Genomic DNA, 24,807 nt, shown 5'->3' with positions numbered 1-24,807 from the left:
AGCACCAGGGCATTAACTCTTTCCTGTAAGATGCATGTTGCAAGTATTCTTCAAGTTTATCATTTACTCTTAACTTCATTTCAGAATTCCATTTTAAAACTTTTATTCAGTAAAATAGCTTCATTTTTTCCATCTGCCTTTAGAATCATGGGAAAGGCCTTCAAATCTATAAGGTTTTTTTTTCACTTTTATTTTCTTCAAATTTATTTTAATGTAACAGGCAAGAATCTAACTTAATTTTCTCCAAAGAGCCTGTCATTCTTGTATGAAAGATTTACAATCCATTTTTATGGCATCTTTTGTTTTACATACACTAAGTAATCATATATAATTCTGTTTATTGGGTTTCTACCCTATTCTTTTGCCTATTTGTCTATCCTAGAGGTAGTAGTTATTGTCTGAATAACTGATAATTTATTATTTTTAATATATAGCAGTGTTAATCTCCCATCGTTATTCTTTGCTTTTAAAATGTTCTTGGCTGTCCTTTACCAAGAAACAATCTTTCAGTAATTTTTATCCAACTCATTGGAAATATAATCTTTTAAAAAATGTGTAAATTAATTTCACCTTTGCATCTTTTTCATTTCAAATCTTCTCACTCTAGAACAGTTTGTCTCTCCGTATGCAAATCTTCCTGTAGATCCCTCAACAAAATGTTAAATTTTCTTCACATGTCTGTTATACATTTTTTATTAAAGATATCCCTAGATAGAATCTGTTATATTTTTGTCATATGGACTGTTTTTATTTTCTTATATTAATAAGCCTGGGTTACTTTTTAAGTTGAAACTAACTTTTTAAATTTTGTTAATTTTAATAGTTTACCAATGTCAGTACTAGATTTTGGGATAGTGATTTAACTTGAAATTTTTGCCTAAAACTCCATGTCTGTTGACTTGGAGTAAACCATGAACCTATTTTGGGTCCGGAAAACAGCCAGCGCACTCCCAGAGGGCCGTGCGGGTGGGGTGCTGGCAGCGAGGCTTATTTACGGAACTGATAAAACTTCTGACATTAAATGAAAAGTCAAGATTTCCTCATGATCCATCTGGAAACTCACATTGGGTAATATTTCTGTCTCTAACCTTTCCTTTTCCTGGAGTCTGCACCCCATGTCGGTGGTTTTATCTTGAAGTTCAATAAAAGACACTGGTATAACTGTAGCACAGGTATTCTGATTGAATGTAGAGTTCCAACCTAAGTTTGGATTTTCTCTGAAATTACTTGAGGAGAGGCATTATTTTGAAAATGAGAAACCTCTATTCTAATTATGAATTAGCAAAATGTTTAGATAAACACAATCTTCCTTTTTTTTATTTGTCAACCAAACTTAGTCATTACCAATAACAGCGGTAGTCATGCTTGTAACCCTAAATACATTTTATTTGAACCCTAGTTTTATACACAAGACTGTGTTTAGGTACTCATCTGTCAGTGCAGATGTTACTGTAAATTAAAAGGTCTTTGCATTGTCTTTTTTCCATGTTAACTACGCATGGATACTAGGAAGATGAGACTGAGAGGAAAACATGGTCTGTTACTTCCCACAAACGGGAGTTAGAAGGTTACGGTTGATTTATTGCTCAGAGTGCGGTATGAATTTAAAGGACTGTGACAACTCTTAACACTAGTGTGGGAAAATGTTTTCTCTCTTTAATATTTGTAAATAACGGTTATTATCTGTATAGACATTAATACCACAGTAACCACAAAAGTGCCTTATGAATGCATTATAAAATGTATTGGTTTGGTTAATTCAATAGTAGCTTAATGTTACATATTTCTTAAATAGTTAAAATTTATGTACCTGTGTTATTTGCAGCTATGAATTCCATGAGTCACAGGGCTGTTAAAAAGAATCCAGATTTATGATTACTACAGTAATTGTATCAATCATTTGTAGCCTAGAAGTGTTTATTGAAATACATATATTAATATTTGATTTCACTTGAGGACTTTGCCAACTCATTTTAATTTAGCATAGTTTCCCAAAGTACCTTCTCACACACGTATTGACATGAGTGCTAGCAAGAGAAAAATCTCTGCCATCATTTTTACCAAACCTCAATTAGATCTCCCCCATTCGTCAGTGTCTCCCTGCCATGAACCCTACTTTGCAGCCTGTGACTCATGTCCGCTAAATACTGCATTCTGCTTGTTGCACTGACATACAGGTCTGTAAATCTCTTCAGTCTGCAGTCTTAAGCTTTTGATAGATTAATCCTCTGGGTAAAAATCATTCGGGACACATGATATGGGACATCAAAAGACAACCCCAGAAGGCCTGCCCATTTTTTTAAGAGAGAGATTTTTAAGTCATTAATGATAAATTATCCAGGCTCTATTTAAAAGAACCATCTGTGGAATATTTCAAACAGTTAAAAATAAACATAGACCCAGGCAACCTAAGAAACCACATGAAACTGCCAGTTAGTAATTGTATTTTAAAGGTTTATTTAAAACTGAGAGAGACAGAATAGAATATTTTTTCTTTATTCAATTCAGAGTTAAGATTGCTAAACTACCTGATTTCTAGAACATTGGAATGTCATTGTTAAAGTAAGTGAGGGTTTATATCATACTTGGGCCTTTCATTTTTTGCTACTAGGCAACACAGGTTTGTAAGTTATTTTTTAATTTATTTTTTTCTTTGTAACAAGCGTGTGATTTAACATTATTTGGATGTGACTAATTAATAATTGGATTAAGGTCATTTCTTTTAATAATTAAGAGACTTATCTTAAAATGTTTTTTTAAATGATTAAAAGGACATTTCTTAAAACTTCCTTCAGGAAGATAGACAAAACCACTTTGTTTTGTTCTATTTTCTAATGAAATACGTGCTGGATGACTTACAACCTTCTAGTTTTTGCCCAATATTTCTTAGACTGCTACATCCTGATTCATCTATGTGTAGATGTTATCAATTTCTCTTTCAGAGATGAAGATTTCGCTCATTTACACCTTTGCTTTATTTCTTCTTCCTGATTTACTAATGTGTCAGGATATTGTATAACCTATGTCTTCACAGTATTCTGTAAGAAGCGGCATATATTATATGTAATACCACATATATTCTTATATTACTCTATATAACATTTAATCCCAAGGCTTAAGAAAAATTCCTATAATAAATAAAAAATAAATGTTGTTTTAAAAAATATTTTTAAAGGAAGGATATACTAACATTTCTTAAAACTGCATTTAGAAAGATAGATGTAAAACTACTGGCTTTTTCCTACTGGAATCATTTCAGAATCCCTACCTAAATCTGTGGGGTAGATTTCTTGGAGAAATGAAATATTTGAAAGATAGAAATAATCAAGTAGAGTAGACTGTGCTCACAGGCACACTTAAATAACTTAAAGAACAACACAGCCAATAAATACATTTTAGATGTTTCTCTTGAGATACAAGCAGTCAATTTATCTAATGTCTCTTCACGTCCTTCTTCCTGAGACTACTGTTTCATTAAGAAAGTCAGAATATCCAATGTATCACTTTTACTGCATTGCCTTTAGTTGATCATTGTCCTTAAAAATCCCAGAAATTTTAGGGGAAGAGATGGCAAATATCACACACTTCGTTTACTTCATTAACCACTTAACCAATTTCAGATCTTAGTCATAATTTGTTTTAACCACTTATCAAATTTAATTTAGTGGGCCAGGCAAATTCTAATTTCATTTTGATTTCCACTGTTGTTTTGATTTTAAGCTTATATTAATGTTTTATAGTATTAATATAGTATATTTTATTCCATACAAAGTACACAAATGTTAATGTACTTACATTGTAATCCAGGGAAAATTGTGTTCGAATTTGGATTATTCCTGATGAAAATTGCCTTTTCTAATCCACAACTTTCATGCTTGCATTTAGAGTTCATTTTCAACATGGCTTTAATACTTGAAAGTCTTTTGACAGGCTTTAAAACTTGGCAGTCTCAACCAGATGTTGTCGTCTGACTTCCTTTTAAAGTCTCTCTGCGGACTTAACAATAAACAAAACTTTTCGAAGCAGGAATCTCTAACCGTAATGCAGGAACAGATGAACACTGTTCCTAGAACAGTGTTCCTAGAACACTAACCACTTCATTCCGAAATGCACATTTTCAGTTGTATATAAAATGCCTTAAAGCATCATATAAATATTTTAAGACGTTTCCTAAACTATTAATGGATAAGTATTACAAAGACCAGGATTGGCTACATTAAGCCAAACTGATTGTAGGCTTTCCCAGAGGCTCTTCTGCGTCTCCCAGCAGCCCCAGCTCTGGTGGCTTCTAAAATCCTGGTTTGAATTGTAGCGCATAGTCATTTTAAAGGTTACGTTATTTGATGACACAACTTGAGCTGCCTACCTTTTTTCTAGGAATTTATTAAGTTTCTAGCATCATATGTACATGTTTGCTAAGTTGTCATGAGAACAGCTTTATGACTTAAAAAGGTAATTGGGTACATAAAACTATTACTTCATTACGATGTGCCTTCAACTATATGAGGTATTTATAAGCCTAAAAAATCATCTTCAATTTCAGGATAACTATATGAGACCTTTATAAATAAAGTAATGCCAAAGATATTTTTCATTGAACAAATTCTCTCCAGGTGGATCCCAAACTGTTCTAAATTTGTATATATTCTGGTTAATTTGAAAATAGTAATAAAGTAATATGCAGATTCTGGCTCTGGCGAATGTGGCTCAGTTGGTTGGAGCGTTGTCCTGTAAACCTAAACTTCACTGTCTCGATTCCAGGTCAGGGGACATCACCTGGATTGCAGGTTTGGGGCATGTATGGAAGGCAACCAGTGTTTCTCATGGAAGTCACTGTCTGTCTGTCTCTCTCTCACCCCCTTCCTCCCTCTCTAAATTAATAAACACATCCTTGGGTGAGGATTAAAAAAATTCAGTTCATGTATATTTTTAAAAGTAATGCCTGTACATAATTTAGAAAGCTAGCAAGTACTGTAACATTTATGGAAGTATCCCTTGACCTATTGTTACTCATTCCCGATTCTTAGTCTCCTTAGCTGTTCTGATTTTTTCCTCTTCATTTCTGAATTTCAAATTTATACAGCTAATGTTGTTTGTGCTTTTTCAATTTTAGATATCTGCTTTTTTTTCCTTTGGAAGATAAGGATTTAACTCCTTAAAATTATATATAAACTTCTTCTCTTACCCTGTCTTGCCAAAAGTTTTTCACCTTATTTAAATAAATACCTAGAGTGTATTCAAGTAAATATTGTTCCTTGTTGAGCTAAGAAGTGTTAAATTCCCTTTCCTGTGTAGCTTTAAGGTTTCTTTATGTAGTGTTTACATTTTTTCCTCATTCTCTTTTATTATACAGAAATGTATCCTCCAGTTGTTCTGGAGAACAGGTACATTAGGAAGTAGAACTTTTTGGAGACAGTGCATGTGTGACAGTATCCTTTATTTTCTGATTATTTGTCCAGGTGTAGAATTCTAGGGTTGGATATAATTTTTCTAAGTACTGAGAAGACATTGGTTCATTAACGTCTAGATTTGAGTGTTACTGTTAACTGTTGTGCTATTTTTATTCTTCGTATAAGAATGAATATGCATGTGATTATTTTTCCCAGGGAGATTTTGGAATCTTTCTCTTATCCTTGCCCTTCTGAAATGTAACAATGATATGCCTTGGTATTGGCCTTTTAAAAATGTATTAGACTGAACAGCTTGTGGATATTTCTCTCTGCAAACATTTATCTTTTCACTGTGAGAAATTTTCATATATGTATGTATACACATATACATACATACCCATGTATACATACTCTTCTTCCATTCTATCTGTTCTTTGGAACATTTATTAATATCCTCTTAATTCTACATTCTCTTTTCTGGTGTCTATCACTTGTTCTTTCTGGGAGATGCCCAATTTTATCTTACAACTTTTATTCCCCTTATACTTGATTGATTGATTGAGTTAGAATAACCAAATAGTTATTAGAAAAAGTTTCTCCCTTTCTCTTTTCTTCTATAATTAAGTAATTTTAAAAAATGTATTGTTCAGTTACTATTGCCCTGCCTTTTTCCCCGCCCCCCCATTGTCTGTGCCCACTGAGTTCTCTATTCCTATTCCTTTGCTTGCCCCTTCCCCTTCTATCCCTGTTATTCCCCTCCCCGCTCCCCTCTGGTTATTGTCAGTTTGTTCTTTATTTCCCAGTCTTTGGTTCTGCTTTGCTTATTTGTTTGTTTTGTTGTTTAGGTTCCTGTTAAAAGTGAGATCACAAGGTATTTGTCTATCACCTCCTGGCTTATTTCACTTAGCATAATGCTCTCCAGTTCCATCCATGCTGTTGTGAAGGGTATGAGCTCTTTCTTCTTTCTGCTGCATGGTGTTATTCTATTGTGTAACTGTACCACAGCCTTTTGAACCAGTCATTTACTGATGGGGACTTTAAATTTTTAAGAACTCTTTCTTGTAATTCAGTGTTTCTTTCCCTGGCACTTGTTTCTGTTTCATGAAAGTAATAATTTGTCACCTCTCTGAAGATATTAATTATGGGTATTCTAACACGCTCTATTTCTACATGATCTACTTTCTGTTATTTGTCCTGTGTGTGTTACATGTTCTAATTGTAACTTAGAAAGACATACCATCAAATACCTATTGACCCCGGTTGTGTTCTCATTAGCTAAAGCCTTTCAGCTAATGAGCTTTGCTCTATGGCAATCTCCAGAAACAAGAGTCCGTTTTGGAGAAGCCTAAAAATGTCAATGCCTAGGTCTTTTTTTGTTACAGTTTATCTGAAAAGAACTTTTTGCTTTCCCATTTAGGTAGGATATAAGCACAACTACCACGATTTTAGATAAGTAGGGAAAAACCTGTATACATTCCTGATTCAGAAATTATTTAAACCCCCTAGTGTCAGCCGTGCATGTTGCCCCAAGTCTGCGACTTTTTCAGAGATTAAAGCCTTGTGTCTTCTAAACGGGTGACGAAGGAGTAGTCCCTTGGAAGTGTAGGTGATGGTAAAAGGGTCAGGCAGACCCAGCTACTTCCTTGTACAGATTTTCAACTTACTCCCCAAAGGTAGCTCCACCCTGTGCTCTTAGAAACAACCGTATGCCTCCAGTTTCTGAGACTCACTGAGGCTTTATAAAGCTGGGGTGGGTGGGATGTTCTTGGCTTCTGTCCTCCCACCCCAGATCAGATACTCCTTTATAAAAATATACTTTTATGTAAGCAACATATATTTTAAAAGTAATCAAATGTTTTTAAAAACTTTAAATTACTCAGAATTTTTTCAGCTATAACGTATGCTAATATTTTAATGGAACATGCCATATTTACTTCTGCACTGTTTCTTTGATCCACCCCCACCCCCATTTTTTTTGCTTGCAGGGTCTATATTGATTTGGACTTGGTGGCTTTTTTGTTTGTTTTTTTCAAAATTGACAGCATGCTATATATAAAACTTATATACTACATCATTTACATGAACATTCCCCCTATCATCAAATAATCTGTAAAGTAAGTATAATTGTGAATGTTCCATATTTTATTTAACCACTATCCTAATTGATTTAATTCTCCCTGTGGTAGGGACTCGTCATTGTGTGGCGGAGAATATGGCACCTGAGTGTCAGAGATTCTAGCCTGAGTCTGTATGTCAGTTCTGCCATTCTTTTATGTTACCCTCTGTATAGAGATCCAGTGAACTTCTTCTGTGCTTATTGTAAGTATGCTTTTGCCCATAACTTTCTGAGAATCAAGTCAAAATTAAGGTTCAGAAATAGAGGGAAGATGCATTTCTTTGAATGGATCTAACAGCCCAGGGAGTGTAGAAGAGCCACAGGTAGTGTCAGCTAGAAACTACCTCTTTGCCCAGAAGGTTTTCATTCACGTGTGGTGTGGTCACCAGTGCTGGGAGCGAGGCCCACAGTGGGTGCTTTCTCTCCAGTGCTCCTTTCTACAGAGCCAGCTGGGCCAGGACTGAACCTTGGGCCTCTTTGTGCTACTGCTCGTATTCAGATACTGGCACTTTTCTGTATCCAGGACGACATTTTGCATTTTCAGGATTCATTATATATACAGGGTCCAGCAAAAAGTAACATGGTTGGTAGGGTAATAATATGGGTATAATAATTTATAGTTTCAGTTTGCACTTTTCACCTAAAATGTCACATGGTGTGCTTGAGTGTGATGTTGTTACAGAATCACATGCTTATGACAGAATTACTTGCTTATGATTTTATAATAAAAGATTTTGTAGTAAAAAAGGACATTATTTGTGCCAGATCGTGTGTGTGTGTGTGTGTGTGTGTGTATGTGTACATGTGTTGATTCCTTTTTTAAGGAATTGGGTGCAATAATTAACATGGTTTGAGGGATGGAGCCGTCAGTTCTTGTTTATGAAGTCATAGTATGTCTGTATCTGGAATGAGAGATAAATCTGTGTCACTTGTATGAGGATGTCTGGAGATGAATTTGCAGAGAATGTAGAGTGCCTAACCTAACAGGACATGCTCTTTCCCTAGCATCCTATTCATTTAAATCTTCCCCTCACGTTGGTTTTTGCAAAACTTCCTAGGAGCTGAAGTCCATTTTCATTAACTTTACTTCTGTCTGCCACCCTTGTTCTGGAACCATTTTCTACATAGCCCCCTTCTTTCCTTCTCTTTCCCAGCAGGATAGTGGTACCCATCATCTCTAAATAAGAAATCACATTCTCAAACCCCAGAGGGTGTCTGCTGCCTCAAGTCCATGAGCATCCAAACTAGAGAGGGAAGAAAGCAGATGCCAAGGCACCTCCATTCACATAGGTTGGAGCTCCTCAATAGCAGATGAGGCCTCAGCCTGTTGAGTCGGGGTGGGGGAAGGAATGTGGTAACGAGAGAACCCCAAGTTTAAGGGAATGATGCTTAGGACCTTTTGAACTCTTCTGTAATTATGCCTGTGGAAATGGTTCATGGCTTCATGGAAAGCGGTCAATTTCTATTGAGTACGTTGTGTAAAAGTGATACATACTCCTCCTCTCTGTGAACTTCCTTCTTTGTTCCTGGTTGTTGGACAGCTAATCACGTCTGTATGTATGTGCCCTTGGATATGTTCTGGACTTACTTTATATGCTGTTTAACTGACTGTTTGATTAAAACGCCCTTTCCACATCTCTCCCCTACTACTGCAGCCTCTCTAATCAAAGTTCATTATTTCTCATCCAAGCTATAAGCAATGGCCTTGTTACTGATTTTCCTGTTTTCTCTCCCACTTTTATTTTCTTTTTCCCACACAGTAAGCAAAGCAATCTTTCTTAGAAACATAAATCAGGTCACGTTATATTCATGCTTAAAATCCTCTACAGATAACCCTTTGCACTTTGAATAAATCCAAACCCTCACCTTGTTCATAAACCCCAACACAACATGGCTGCTTCTCATTTCTACTTTCCCTGTAATTCACTATCCTCTCTCTTTTTCTTGAGCTCAGCAAAGTTATTTAGCCCTTGCTATTCCCTGTGCCTCTTTCCCAGATCATTGTAGTGCTGGCTTCTTCACAGCCGTTCAAGTCTTAGATTACACATGGTCTCTTAGACTCACCTACCCTGCTCATTATAATTGACACCTTCCCTGTTTCCCATCAGTCTCTGTTCCAGTTCACTGTTTTATTGCCTTAATGACTCATTTGTCATAATAACATTAATTTATTAAGAGAATTTCTTTTTCTACCTTCTCCCCTCAAAAATGTAAGTTCTTAACTGTCTAATTTTCTGCTGTCTTCTCAATACCTGGAAAGGGTGAGAAACAGGTCCAGTGCTTAATACTAGGTGGATGAACAAACAGTGAATTGTTTTAATGTAGATTCAGTACTCCTAGATTGTTTCTCTTACACCATAGCTGAGTACACTTTTTTCCTTCATAAGTAAAATAGACATTGATTCTGGATTAGAAGTAGTAGTAGTGACTTCTTCTAAATATCTTAACATGTATGGTTATTATTATTTAGACATACATTTCAACAAGTCACACTCACATCCCTGAGTCATACCCATTCGGGGCAGTAGGAGGTAAATCTACAATATCCTGGAGAGTTAAAGGCCCCAAAGGTGGTCTTGAAACAGCATACTTTTTCAAAGCACAGGATACATTGCTACCTACTACCTCCTGTACTCAAGTGTATGATGCGGTGGGCTGGTTCCTTAGATGGAGAGAAGGCTTGCTATCTTTCTAAGTGGCTGCCAGTCTTTTCTATGCCAATTAATGAGAGCCTGCCTTATAACAATTCACTTTTAATTTTTATCCCCTCCTGCAAAGCACACATATTGCTGAGATATTTCATACACTAATATCTATTCATCTCCCTTGTTCTGAAAATCATAACTGTGTGATTTCTAATTCTATGGGGGCTTTTTAAAGGAATTATAGTCAGCTTCCCGGTTCCTTCTGTATCATTTCCACTCTGTAGACGTAAGAATTAAAGAATCTTGTTAGATAGTATTTTCCCAGGCTGAATCAGAGGAAACAACCAGTGGCCCAAGCCTGCTCCTCTGGAAAGTTACTGTATATCCTCTCATGGAAAAGTACAGCTTATCTTTCTCATAGACCCGGGGCTAGCATATTCAATGATTATTATAGCATATTAAAATATACAGTAACACATTTAGTACCCAACACTATCCAGTTTGCCATACTCTCTTAAATACTCCATTACCTAACGAGATAGAGGAGAAAAAAATTTTTATATTTTTAAATCATATTCAAGGTGAAATATCAGTTGTTTATTGTGTTCTTATTTCCATGGATAAGTAGAGTCATTATCCCTCTATAGTAACAGTGGATATACTATTCCGGTTTTATTTACATCTTTAAATATTATTTTTTAAATATTTTATTCATCAATTTTTAGACAGGCAAATGGAGGGAGAAATGGAGGGAGAAAGAGATGGAGAAAAACATCCATGTGTCGTTGCCTCTCCCCTGCCCCCCACTGGGGACCTGGCCTGCAACCCAGGAGTGCGCCCTGACTGGGAACCAAACCAGCGACCCTTTGGTTCGTAGGTCTGTGCTCAATCCACTGAGCCACACCAGCAGGGTCTTTAAATCTTATTTTTGCTCTGGTTATCCCCTGAATCTTTTTTAACAACTAGTCAGTCTAAGTCATTCTGAATTAACTATGTATTTTCTTCTTGTTGTTACTTTATCTGTATTAAATAATACAAGAGATAAAAAGAAAGAAACTGCCTGTATTTGTATTTTGCATGTGCTATGTGTTGTGACTTTTTTTTTCCAGGTCCAATAAAACAATGGCATGTGAATCCACATCAAGTACCCCATTTCCATGTTTCTCCTTTAGGTTATCGTGTCCTTCCGGGACACCAGAATTATCGTTAAAGGTATATCGTTGTAACGTGACACTGTTTCTCACTGACAGTTGTTACTCAGTTTGATCATACCAGAATTTGATATTCAGTGTTGCTGCCATTATCCCAGAGAACAGGTAGATAATTCATCAGTGCCCTGTAGAAGTTCCCCTCCGCCCCTATTTTCATCCTCTTTATAAGCAGTAGGGGGAAAAGGGTCTACTGTCATGGACGTCTGCCCAGTGCCATCCCAGGGATTATCCCTGTCTAGATATGTGAAAGAAAGATAGTGACTGTGGATAGTTCTTATCCCTTGAGATTTCGTGTTTCATTGTGTTCTAAATTTAATAACATTGACATGTGCCTGCTTTGGCTTATATTCCAGTTTTTCATCATCCTTGGTAAACTGGATATCTGATAGACTGAAAAGGAGACACTGTTTTAAATATAGTCTTACCTGTGAGTTAAGTATTGGTGGGATACTGGAAAGTCAGTTACAATTTTCCGCTGTGAAGTAGTGATACCAACAGTCAAAGCATATTTATATTTCCAGAGCATTTGTTTGAACATTGAGTCTTTTATAGATATTAACTAATCCTAGAAAATACCCTATACACAAAAAGGCAGTGTGTCCTTTTGGGTGGGTGGGTATCAATGCACACACTGCTTAAATGAGTTGCCCAAGGTCACTCAGCGAGTCACTGGCAAAGCCAGAAATAGAATCCGAGTCTCCTGACTCCCAGTTCAGTTCTCTCTCCTTGATACAGTTTTCTATCCTCTATATACCCCCGCTGCCTCTCCTGGGAAAAGAAGTTAATCTTCCAGCTATTAATAGCCACCAAATTGGTGGTAGCAGCACAGTGGAGAAAAGTAACTGTCTTTATGCTGCAGCATTAGTATAAAAATATCTGGTAATGGAAAATTTGACAAATGTCATGTTAAAGGGAGTGGAAAATTATTTTAAGATCTGGATCTCATTTATCTAGTTCTCAGAAAAGTAAAATTTCTTAGTAGAACAAGGATCATATTTTTTCTTCCTGTTTTTAAATTGTATTTCCTAGAGGGTAATTGTCAACCAAGCCATAGCAGAGCCCACTGTCAACCAACTTAATAATCCGCCTGCTGTTGGTGATTGCTCGACGTGTGCTTTCTCACTTGGTTGAAAGTTTCAGTTGCTTTATTGAACTATATAACACTTACTTTATTCAGCTTTCAGTGTTTTTAATATTACATCATCAAGCATATGCAAAGTCAATTGGGAAATTTACTATATGATTTGAAAACATGGGAAGAAATACACATAATATGGGATAGTTTCTTCCTGGACAATATGCTTCAAGCAAAATTTATGTCGTGTCAGGCGCCATGAAGTTCAGCAGAATGAATAGGCAGAGCAGAAAAAAATAGTTAATTAAATACAAGATAAGCAAATTGGAGCAGGTCAAGCTTATTGTTATGTATGCAACCAAGTCATTACCTTGTACATTAAAAAGTGGTGCTTGGGAGGTGTTATATAATTTAGTATGGTAGGAATTCACACTTAAGTTCAAACAAAACAATTTGTCTCAATTTTGGACGAACAAACAAGAACTCTACTAAAAATCTCTGGATAGTATGTTTCTGTTTGAAAACTTCTGTGTGTTTAATTATAAGAATGGCACAATCAGAATTATGTTTTAACTGTGTAGATGTAACAGAGGTGGGAGTGGTGGGGATTAGGGCATACAAGGAAAAGTTTAGAAAATCTGGTTATTTGGAGACCCGCATGACTGAGAAGGCAGTGGTAAGAGGATAATTAGAAATAAGAGAATGTAGAGGAAGAAAACTAGAAGGTCAAATACATATCCCGAGGGAAACGTATACATTTACTGAATGGAGGAAGAAGAAGGTAAAAGATGCTGGAGAGGAAGTAGGAAAATCACTTTGAAAAGCTACAGAAGTTGTAGCTAAGAGAAATTTATTAAACTTGGCTTGGGAGACTTGCTTTTATAGAGAGATAGTGGTTAAGTAAGAGTGTTCTAAATTCCTCAAATTAGGTTTATTTAGCTTTGGTATTAATCTAATTTTTGCAAACCTATGAATTACGTATGGTAACAGGAAACAAATCAATCCACCAGAATGCTTACTTAACTATATAGGGCATATTATAAGATGCAGTTCTTTCATTCATCTTGGACTTTATTGGTTATTTCCATTCTTGTTACCTTAGAATGGAGGTTCACTCAATTAGTAATGAACTCGTGATATTTTACAATAGAACAAGTTAGAAATCTCCATGCCCACTAATGTTCATACTTTTTGTTATGTTAAACCTAAATCAAACATGAAAGCTGGAAGTTGCTTGCAGATGTTATTGTAATTGGTTGGAAATTTGTTTTCATGATCACTCAATATCTCAAGATAGCTATATCTATAAATTGATGTTAGCCATTTATTATTTATTTTCTTAATAAAAACTATAAAGTTATTAACAATAAATGATTTATATTCCTTTCCAACTTACTGTTTTCTTTAAAATTTTTATCATTTGGCAGAAAATGTGCTTTATAATCAGTGTTTTTTTTTTAACTGATAGGATTGTTAGAAAACTATTTACACAATGCAGTATACAAATCATGCATCATAGGAAGGTACACTTGAGACCTATATAGTCTTATTAACCAATGTCACCCCAATAAATTTAAATAAAAACTGCCCTGGCTGGTGTAGTTCAGTGGGTTGAGCGCAGCCTGCAAAGCAAAGGGTCGCTGGTTCGATTCCCAGTCAGGGCACCTGCCTGGGTAGCCGGCTGGGTCCCAGTGGGGGCCACGTGGGAGGCAACCACACACTGATGTTCCTTTCCTTCTTTCTCCTTCCCTTCCCCTCTGCTTAAAAATAAATAAATAAAATCTTTTAAAGAATTTAAGTAAAAACTGTTTAGCAACATTATTGAACTTCTTTTTAATTTTGTCAAACAGGCACATCTTCAGGTGAACCTAATCTGCTTAACATTCCTTCACCAAAAAGAACTCGAAGAAAACTAATGCCTTCCCCCTTGAAAGCAGAGCATACCCAAAAGTCTGCACTGTCTGAAAGTGTGCAGCTCAATGATTCTTTCAGCAAAGAACTTCAACCTATTGTGTATACCCCAGAAGACTGTAGAAGATCACAAAATCCACCTACAGTGAACTTACTAAAACCATTATCTAATACTATGAGTTGCCAGGCCATTAGCTCAAATACAAACAGTTGCAATTCTCTGAAAATGGCAAGTGAAACAGATATCCCTGTCTGCAGGAAAAAAGAATATAGACAGGAGGATGTGAACTCTACAGTTACTATATGTGAAGACACCAAGATATTGAACAGTAAAATACCTGAGCAACAATCGGTACCAAATAATAATATTGTACAAAGGTATGGAAAAAGAGTATTTGTCCATTCTTTTTGTTTTGTTTTTAGTAGCCTTTAAATTGTTTGCTTTCTTATTCTTTAGCTATATTTGAAGTGTATTTTATTGATCAATTTTAAAGTCTTCAATTTGATATCTTAAGTTGCTTGACCTTTGTTAGGCTAGAAGATACCTTAAGATACATTTAGTTTGCTCATCATACTAAAGTCAGATGCTACAAGCCATTATTGGAAGATTACTATGTTATTATTCACTAATATCTTCAATAAAGAAAATTCCACAGTTTCTATTGATGCTTAGCAAACTTGAACTTATTCCGTCCAAAGTAGTCATATGTCCAAGGTATGGCTGAGTAGATGTCATCCAAGCAGACATATTCTTCTTATTTCATCTGTATGTATGATCACAGCTAATCTAAATATGAGAAGAACAATACCTTCACCTTTCCATGCTGTTGGGAGTGCAACGATTTCTTGATAGGAACTTGACAGTGTAAAAATGAGAAAACAAAATTCCAGAGTAAGCAAGGGAAGTTTTATAGTACTGTATACTATTTTCCTTTATCTTTTACTATGGAGTAGTATTCCAATCATATAAGTGTGTAGCCTGTCTGCCTAGTACAAATAAAAATTGCTTTCTATTTTTTATTATTTAATATATAGGCTTGCCCCTTCCTCATTCTCCACTAAACACCCTCTGCCTGTACAAAGCGTAGTGCCGTCCTACATGGCCATGACCACTGCTGCCAAACGGAAACGGAAACTAGCAAGGTATGACCAAACGTGAACTACTTCAGTCTGTATTGTTACATAAGTTCATCTTTAGGCTTTGTTTCCTACAGTTCTTTTTATTTCTTAACTGTCAATTCGTGTTTAAGCATATATATAATAAATTGCTCTGAATGTGACCCTGGATTTATATTATCAAAGGGAGATCTTGACAAAGCCCCAGTATTTCACTTGATATTTGCATACAGTATTTTATATTTCAGATTTTTGAAAATAAATTTAAAAGTCTTATGGGCTTCAAAAATGTCACTTAATTTCAACTTTTCCTTTTAGTGATTTTATTCATTTGGTATTTTTCCTTTTAGACATTAGTGATATTTAATCAGTCCCAAAATTATATTATTTTAATGATTTTGGTATATGACTAAAATGTAATGAGTAAAGAGACTTCTGGCTATGACACTATAGCTGGTATCAGACCAAGCTATTCATCGAGAAAAATTATAAAAGTTGATAAAATAACAACTAACAGCCGCTTGAAGGCGCAGGAGAACAAGGAAGGCAACCAGGATTTGAAGGTCTCGGGTACCAGAAAAAAGGGAAAACAAGCGATAGAGAGCCAGATCCTCCTGTCTCATTTTTTGTCAGCCCATGGCATTATGATTAGAGACCAAGCATAAAATGGGAGTTTAGCGCTTATCGGCAGTCTCACTGAGCTAGAGAAACAAAATCATTCTGTATAGCTTCTGGTCCTCCAGATGTTTATTTGCCAAGTTCTAACCTCTGTGGAGTAAGGGTTCCAGAAACCAGGCCGGAGGTGGCTGCTAAGAAACTACCAAACCGAGCACAACTGGCACACGCTCATGGGACTCGGACACAAATTCACGTTCAGGGGTCGCCATGGAGAAGGGCCCTGTGAAACACCCAGGGCTTTTTTATGTGAGACCCCTGAAGGCCCATAGCCCAGGAGTCGGGCAAACTGGATATAGACCAGTTCTTGACAGCCTGAAACGGACCTCAGACCAACTCAGTTCTGTTTGAATCAAGGTGATGTACCTCTTTTCTGCCTGCTTTCCAGAAGAAAATCATTTCTGGAAGAATATACCATCCAGAGCCTCTATAATTTTTCACACACTGTGTTTAGTACTTAAGCAAAAATTACCAGGTATACCAGGAAACAGGACCGAATGACTGAAAATCAGGAGACAAATGAGAGGGAGTGGTATGTAAGTGATGCAGGTATTGAGATGATCAGATAAGGACTTAAAATTTTAAATGTGATTAAGAAATTAATCAAAATACATGATACTTTCCCAAAGAACTAGATTCTATTAAAATGAATCAAATGTATATCCTAGAACTGAAGAAATAATTTACTGAAATTAAAAACTCAGTAAATTATTTTAGCAGATTAGGCACAAAAGACAGTTTAGTGAACTAGAAGATAGATGGATACAAAAATATATAAACCTATGTAAAAAGGACAAAAAAAGAAAATATGGAGCAGACTAAAAGAGAAATATGAAGCACAGAGAAAAATATGGGACACATTTAAAAAGAAATATGAGACACATGTATGTATTTAGTCCCAGAAAGAAATGAGAAAAAGGGTGGTGAATCAGTATTTGAGAGGATGTTGGCGAACACTTTTCTAAAACTGACAAAAGATAAAACACATATTCAAATATCACTGCAAACCACAAGAAGCAGTAGTATAAAGAGAGATACACTAGGTACATAGCAATAACACATCTAAAATTCAAGGAAAACAAAAATCATAAATACACTGTCACATGATATGAAATCTATCACACATAGTCTTTATATCCTGCAACATTAAATGCAATGATGAGATATAGTGAATGGTTATATTGTAAAATGGATCTGACTTGCTCTCCCCCTCTTTTTTTTGACATGTGATTATGGGGGGAAAAGAGTGTGATGTAAGATCTTGAGATAGCTCTTTGTAAGTTTCTCATTGTCCACCAGGGCCCAGTCTCACCTGAGCCGGTACGCACAAGTTTACAACTAGCCTGTTTATTCGAGCCACGCAGTGTCATCTCACAGGGGACACTCAGCATCTGCCCTTTACCCTCCAGCTGAAGTACCACGATCTCTGGAGGATGTACATTAAAACTTCGTGGACTGGATTTTTCCTCAATATCTCCAACCATTCATGCCATTTAAAATTTTGTAGCCTGCTGTGGCCCAGATTTGTGCAGCTTGTCTGGCTCATGTATGAGCATCTGTCACTGTCACCTGTGTCATTCATCTCGTCACTCATTTCCACCATGTCCATTGGGTTATTCTTCTAGTGAATTAGTGTTGGGGACTCTTCTGCTGATTCACTTCTGGTGGTATTCTCCGTTGTGTTAACTAAGATATAGCAAAGGTTTATAGCTAATAATAATTTTTAAATGGAAATCTAGTCATCATCAAAATCAAATGCCCAGGCGTGTAAATGTCTATTTGTAGTAGCTTTAGACAAGTTAGATGACTTTCACATGAGCAGCTAATATTGGGAAATCATATTAAAGGACATAGAAAGTAAGACTTTTCATAGCCTGAATTGCTCTGTTACATTCCCCCTGGTACCAGTAATTAGATCCTGCCATTAACTGTGATTAAAAGAGATTAATGCTAGAAATGTACATAATTACTTTTTTAAAAAATCTTCCTTTCCCAATTAAATCTATATGAGCTTGAGAGTAGTAAACTTTGGTATTTTCCACTTCAGAGCTTTATGTACATGTTGAGGTGTGTTTATATTCTAATATGGTTTTTTAAAGTAAAGAAGAGAAGGCCTCATTTAGTTTTTATTTTTATTTTGTATCAGTTTTTCTCTCTGAAAAAGATATATTACACTCCAAAACCACTAGATATTCAAAAAACCTACCAATTTGTATTTTTTTAGTTACTAGCTAAATTAAGAATATTAGATTTTTAATTATTTCAATTTATTCAGTATCACTGTTGCACACTTTTTTAAATTGATTTTTATTTTAAAGAAGGAGAAGAAGAGGGGGTGGGGAGAGAAACATCTATTTGTTATTCTGCTTATTAATGCATTCATTAGTTGATTCTTGTATGTTGATTCTGACCAGGGATTGAACCTGCAACCTGGACATATGGGGACAATATTCTAACCGAGCTTCCCAGCCAGGGCCTGCAGCAGACTGTTTTAACTAAATCAGTCTACCAGAGATACAAATATGATATATACATATGTAAAATTTTACTTATAAATTGTATTAAGAGTTTTGGGATTTTGTTACTTTGTGTTTATTTGATTGCTTTTATTTGTTTGTTTGTTTCACAGTCTTTCTTAGCATCCAGAAATCTAGTCTCATACCTTGCCAAACATTTTTGGTTTATTTTGAAGGATGCCTAATGATTTCAACTAAAAATTATCTCAACTGAAAGAATATGGGATGCATTGTGTCTATTAAGCAGTAGCATTCTTTCTATGTAAGGGAACAGAAGGTTAAATCTTAACTTTTATTAATGGTTATGAAAGTATATTAGACACACAGAAATACAAGTTTTATTGGGATAGATTTATTCAAACCATAATTTTTCAAGTAAAAATCTGTGAGTAAAAACAAAGATTCTAAAACTAACTGCAGTGAAGAATCATACCATAAAATAATAAAGGCAATTATAAATTGTAAGGAAAAACAGCACTGTCAAAATGAACCAATAGCATTGATACTTGAAATAAAATCACCAAATGAGAGAAAAAAAAGAATTGTTGCCTTAGACAACTTATGTACATGTTATCAGGAAAAGGGTATTTAATATCCTTTTGGAGAATTATAGTAGCCTAGTTTAACACCATTTAGGGATAGAAAATTTCTACAACTGAATTTTGTTTACTTTCATAAAACTAGTAATGCTACTTTGTAATTATTTTGGGTTGATATCGTTTGTATTCTTGAATAGAATAGGTAAAACCACTCCTAAGAACACTAATCATCGTAAAAGCTCTAGAAAAATAAGGTACATTGGGTGAGTTATTTTTCACAGCATTCACTGTGCTCATGCCTATTTTTCTTCACTGTTACACTAAATTGTCAGTTCTGACTACTTTAAATGAACATACAACTAACTCATCGTCTCCCTGTTCCATAAACACACACCCACGTCAGTTTACCACACGGTTAGAATTGCCAGAAGAGCACGTTGTTGCCATAAAAGGGAAGCCTCCGATTGTTAGTCTGGCTGTCAAATTAATATCAGTTTGTAAAATGGTATATATTTTTATGAGCCAGAAATTCTCTAAAATTCTCTTATTTGGATCCGTTAATTTTTTTGTTAAAACTTGATCCTCTCTAGGGTTTCAAAGACTGGGATTGCTCTTTTCCCAGGCACAGATCAAACTCATCCACAAAATATCTTGTGTTTCTTTCATCTTCTAAACTCAGGAACCTACAGCTTCTTATAGTTTGAAAACCCGTGGCACTGTTTTTAACTCTGTCTTATTTTATTTTATGTATTTGTGTTGTTCTTCCCCCTCCCCACCACATATCCATTATATAAGTTTTCAGGACAGGAATTGTTTGTACCTTACTTATTTATATGTCCTGTGATATGAAGCCATTAATAGGTGTTTAATGTGTTGATTCAAAATTGAGCTAATGTTTGACCCATTAATAACATGAAATTGATATGAACTTTTGAAGATTAAACAAATGAAAATAGGTCATTCTTTTCATTTCAGTTTCTGTAATTGCAATCATCAGACAGACTTTCAGGCTGTTATAGTGTTTTGAGTTAAAAACAAGATTTCCAAACAATCTCACTTATTTACATTCCCCAGAGCAGGGTTCCTGCTCCACACTGTAGTAGGAGCCCATTTTTCACCTCCTGTAGTGTGCTCCTTGGCACTGCGCTTTGAGTAGCCGAGCTTGCTGGTGCTCCAGCAGAGCCCCAGGCAATGTTGTGTGAACATTGTTACATACACCTACAACCAAAATCTCTGATTTTGAATAAACATTAAAATCATACAGAGCTAAATTTCCCAGTGGGCCAAAACTGTATTTAGTACCTCCGGTTACTCCTACGGGATTTAACAACTTAGTATTTCGTATTTTACTTTTTTCTTTTGTCTTTATTGCATGTAAAACTATGTATTAGAACTTAGAACTATAAAACATGCTAAACTAAAATAAAAATTTTCCTCTCAAGTTCTGCATCAAATACTTTGCTAACTGCTGAAGAAAATTCTGGATTTGCCAAACGTGTTCGACAAGATAATTCAAGCAATAAGCTCTTACAAGAAAATGGACCAGCAGTTGGTATGTCTGAGCTTTTACTTTGATATTTAATAACATGATTACCTAACACAGGTATAATATGTTACATTTTTATAGTGTTTTCGTCCGAATCTTTTATCTACTCATCACTTTCATTACGTGGTAAGTGTGATTATGCATGTCACAGATAAGAAAACTTAAGACACTAAATTGGAAACACTAGACTACACAGGTACTTCACAGTGGGGCCATAACTGAGAACCGCATCTCCTCGTGCTGTATTCTGCACCCTCTTTGTTATCCATACTGCTTCACATGGCAGAAGAAGTGGTAAATAATTTAACTAATAATTGAACTAATTAGCTAAATGTATTCTTTACTAGGTTAGTGATTAAATAAATTTTGCCAATAAACTATATCTAGTTGAAATTTTTTCATTAGCCTGTTTTTTTTTTTTAATAACTTGGCCTCTGACTCATTTGTGCAGTTATAGCCAGGCTCCATTCTGTACTTAGTTACATATCAGAGCTGACATGAGTTCACATCAGCACAGCCACATCTTCAGTAAAACTAGAGGTATATAGTGTCGGTCAGTTTCTAGGCTTTGGCGTCCAGACTTCTTTTTCTTTGGAACTAGAGTTCCTAAGACTTCATTCAGAAAGTATTTGTTTACTACACATTCACTATGTGCTAGGTTCTGTAATGAATACAGGAATCATTAAGATTTTTGTTTGGCTTCTTCTCTAAAGGAACTTAAAATTCTAGCACTTTGAATCTAAAGATCATGAGTGTTTCTATGAAAACTGTTGTTACTTTTTTCTGGTGATGCTCTTTTATTACAATAGTAAAAATTTAGCAATGGCTTTGTTAAACTATACTGATAAATCCTTACTTCTTGTGGTAGCCAGGGGTACTTGTTTACCTTAGGTTCAATGGAAATGTTTGGGGGCAAATTTAAAACTCAGTAAAACCCTGGAAAGTAAGGTTACTATGATTTTCGTTTAACATGCCATATTTAATCATGCTTAACAATGTGTATATGCAGCTGGTATAAACATACACTCCCCCATGGGTCTCCTTAGAAATTTTTAAAGAAATTATGATTCTACAACATAACAAATTTATGATAATTCTAAATAAGAAATATTTGGTTTTCTAATACTAGTGTAAAATGCATCAAATGTCTCATGCGTAAAAAAGATGAATGCAGAAAAAGGTAGGAGATGATACTAAACTACAGTACTTGCCAAAGAGGAAAGAAGAGCTACAGCTAAGTTAAAAGATGCTGTGTTAAGGATAAGGGAGCACTTAGGAAGAGATTAATTTAGGGAAGTTAGTAATTTGGGTACATTAGGATAATTACTAAAAAAGTAAGAGAACTGTAATTGGCTTCCTTAGAATATATTCAACTGAATTCTCCAATATTGACAAACAAAAAACCAAGGAGCATAGTGGAAAGGGAGGTAACTACTGTTTACTGCACAGTTAGAGAAATAAAAAAGAGTATCAGGAGAGTATGTGACCAAGAAACTTAATGTGACCAAGACAATGGAGAACAGAGTAGACCGGTCCCTAAAGAGGGTGACTGGCAGCCTGCTGTGGCCCTCTGTTGAGTAGAGAATCACTGTATAGGCTGATGAAGTAGCACAAGTAGATCACATTTGGGAGGTGGTGGTAAACAGGCTATGGGACCAGGATCGGCACTTTAGGACATACTAGATTCAAATGATACTTATAAATTGGAAAAATGTGGAAGTTTAAGAAGCCCTAGGAAGATAATCCAAAGAATGAGAAAAATTTATAAGGCAAACAAAAAACAGAACAATGCTGTTAGAATTAGTCTTTCATTAGTTCAAAAAGAACAATAGTTAAACTGCAGGTGTGTGTGTGGGCATGCATGCATGCACTATAACTTCTGTTGGAATGTGGGGAAATGGATTTCTAAAAGTAGAATGAATGGTGCGAATTTTTTTAATGATGCTTTTATCATACTGATCAATTTTCTTGTTTCTTCTCTAGAATATAAAAGAAGCATCGATAAAGCAAAGCCAAACATAGTCAGAAAGTTTGGAAGAAGTATTTCAAAAGGAAATCTAAGATAAATCACTTCAAAATCAAGAGAAAGTAAATGGACAACTTTGCTTTTAAAAGGGTTTGATACCAGTGACCTTACAGAAACTTAAATTTCTTTTAAAAGACTACCTTAAAACTAGGTTTACCATATAGCTTCAACAAGCAGAAAATGAAATTCTTTCACTTTTGTTCTTTTGTATCCTAAGCAAATAAAAATTTTTAACAGAGAAGTTTATGTTTTTAATTTCTAAAATATTTGCTGCCTTTTAAAATCCCTAAGTCAGCACAGTGGTAGCTCATTTTTGTTATTCTGCAACAGGTTGATTAGAATATTTTAGAAAAAAATAATGAGCTAAATTATCCTTACTATTTTTTGAAAATAAGATTTCAGAAGTAATAAAATTATGGCTCAGGATACATTTGGTCTTACATTATTTTAATCATACATGTAACTTTTCTTTGCAAAAATACTTTGATGTACAAATGTACATATGTGTTCCCATAAAGTTGTTGTAAATATTATTTAAATAGCCTTCATGAATAAAATACTAATATTGTTCCATGCCACTTAGTATATTAAAGTTGTAGATTTTGTAATTATAATACATATTTTTGTGTCTCATTACCACCCCTTAAACACTTTGAACTATTTTATATAAAATGTGAATTTTGTAGATTTGTATTTCATATTACATCGAGATATGTAGCACTAGAACAAAGTCTGAAAATGATCCATAGTTTCCTTAGCGATAGTAAGCATTCCTTTTGCTATACAAAGTACATAGAGCTACAGCTTTACTCTATATCCCTATTCTACTGACTTGATTGGTGTGTTTATCTTCTGAATACAACAAGTATTGGGTTACATGTACTTTTGATTTTATGTGGCCTGAGAACTGTCCCATCAAAGCAATATTCATTGATTATACTACATCAATGTTCATGTCGGATTATCAGGTGCTGCCCTAGACCCCACTGGTGGCAATATATAAGAACACTATATGGGGCATAACCAACTGAACACCAGCTGGAGAGAAGCCTTATAACCGAGGACAAACAGAAGGAACCACTTTAACACAATGAGACTGGTAGGGAGTGCAAAGGAAGCCCAAGAGGGATGGCTGGGCTTCTGGGGTGGCTGAAGTTCCAGAGGATATTTCAGGGGCCATTGGGTTCCCCCTGAGAAGTGTGGAGTCTAAATCCCAAGCTGGGCTCCCCAGTCAGCAGCACCAGAGCTGGAAAGAAACCCAGATAACATCCAGCTATGAAAAGCAGCAGGGTTTCTATCTGCCAGGGAGAGATAGCTGGAGACACAGAGACTCTCTTAAAGTGCCAACTACAAAATTTCATTCGTAACCACTTACACTGGATTCCAGCCAAGTGATGCCAGAGAAGACTAGAGACACATGAGGGAAGTCAGGTTGGAGGCTCTGTGTAGAGAACTGAAGGGACAGCTTCCAGGATCCCTGTGCTGAGTCATTCCCCAGACTGCAGGAGCCATTGCTCTTAAGCAGAGCACTCCTCTCCAAGTGGCCTCAACCTGAGGGGAAGCAGTAGCCCTGTCCACAAGAATTACTCTGCCCGACCCTGAGGAGGTTAAGTCAGGCTACTGATTACAGCTATAGGGCATATCGCTGATTAGTTTAACAACTAACAACTAAGGCTGAAAATACAAAGAAGCTTCTGAAATCTTAAGGCAAAGAAACAGACCCTAAATTCAAGAACAAGAGAATTATTCAGTAAAAGAACTAGATAAACTGGAGGCCAGCAATTTATCAGATAGAGTTTAAAATAATGATTATAAGGATACTCAACAGTATGAATAAAGACATAGAAACCATAAAAAAGGACCACTGAGAAATGAAGACTGCAATATCTGAAATAAATAATACACTGGAAGGAATAAGTACTGGGTTTGATGGAGCAGAGGAACGAATTGGTGATTTGGAAGACAAGGTAAAAAAAATACCCAGGCAGAACTGCAACAAGAAAAAGGAATTTAAAAGAGGAGAGCTTAAGAAACATTTTGG

At 35.5% G+C, this 24,807-nt stretch overlaps 1 protein-coding gene across 1 annotated transcript in view; it reads left to right on the top strand.

Moving 5' to 3' along the window:
• Positions 1–23,360, top strand: part of KIF18A (kinesin family member 18A) — a 74,330-nt gene extending 50,970 nt beyond the window's left edge. The window contains exons 14-17 of the mRNA XM_037040422.1: positions 14,288–14,726; positions 15,384–15,491; positions 20,637–20,746; positions 22,724–23,360. Coding sequence (XP_036896317.1) covers positions 14,288–14,726; positions 15,384–15,491; positions 20,637–20,746; positions 22,724–22,806 — 740 coding nt within the window. The 3' untranslated portion in view covers positions 22,807–23,360. The remainder of the gene's footprint in view (positions 1–14,287; positions 14,727–15,383; positions 15,492–20,636; positions 20,747–22,723) is intronic.
• The last annotated feature ends 1,447 nt before the right edge of the window (positions 23,361–24,807 follow it).

This window comes from Sturnira hondurensis, unplaced genomic scaffold (genome assembly GCF_014824575.4).
Source record: "Sturnira hondurensis isolate 20B ecotype Veracruz unplaced genomic scaffold, ASM1482457v3 Scaffold0002638, whole genome shotgun sequence".
NCBI lineage: Eukaryota > Metazoa > Chordata > Mammalia > Chiroptera > Phyllostomidae > Sturnira > Sturnira hondurensis.
Note: the sequence above shows the minus strand (reverse complement) of the source record. Positions and strands in the feature narration are given on the sequence as shown.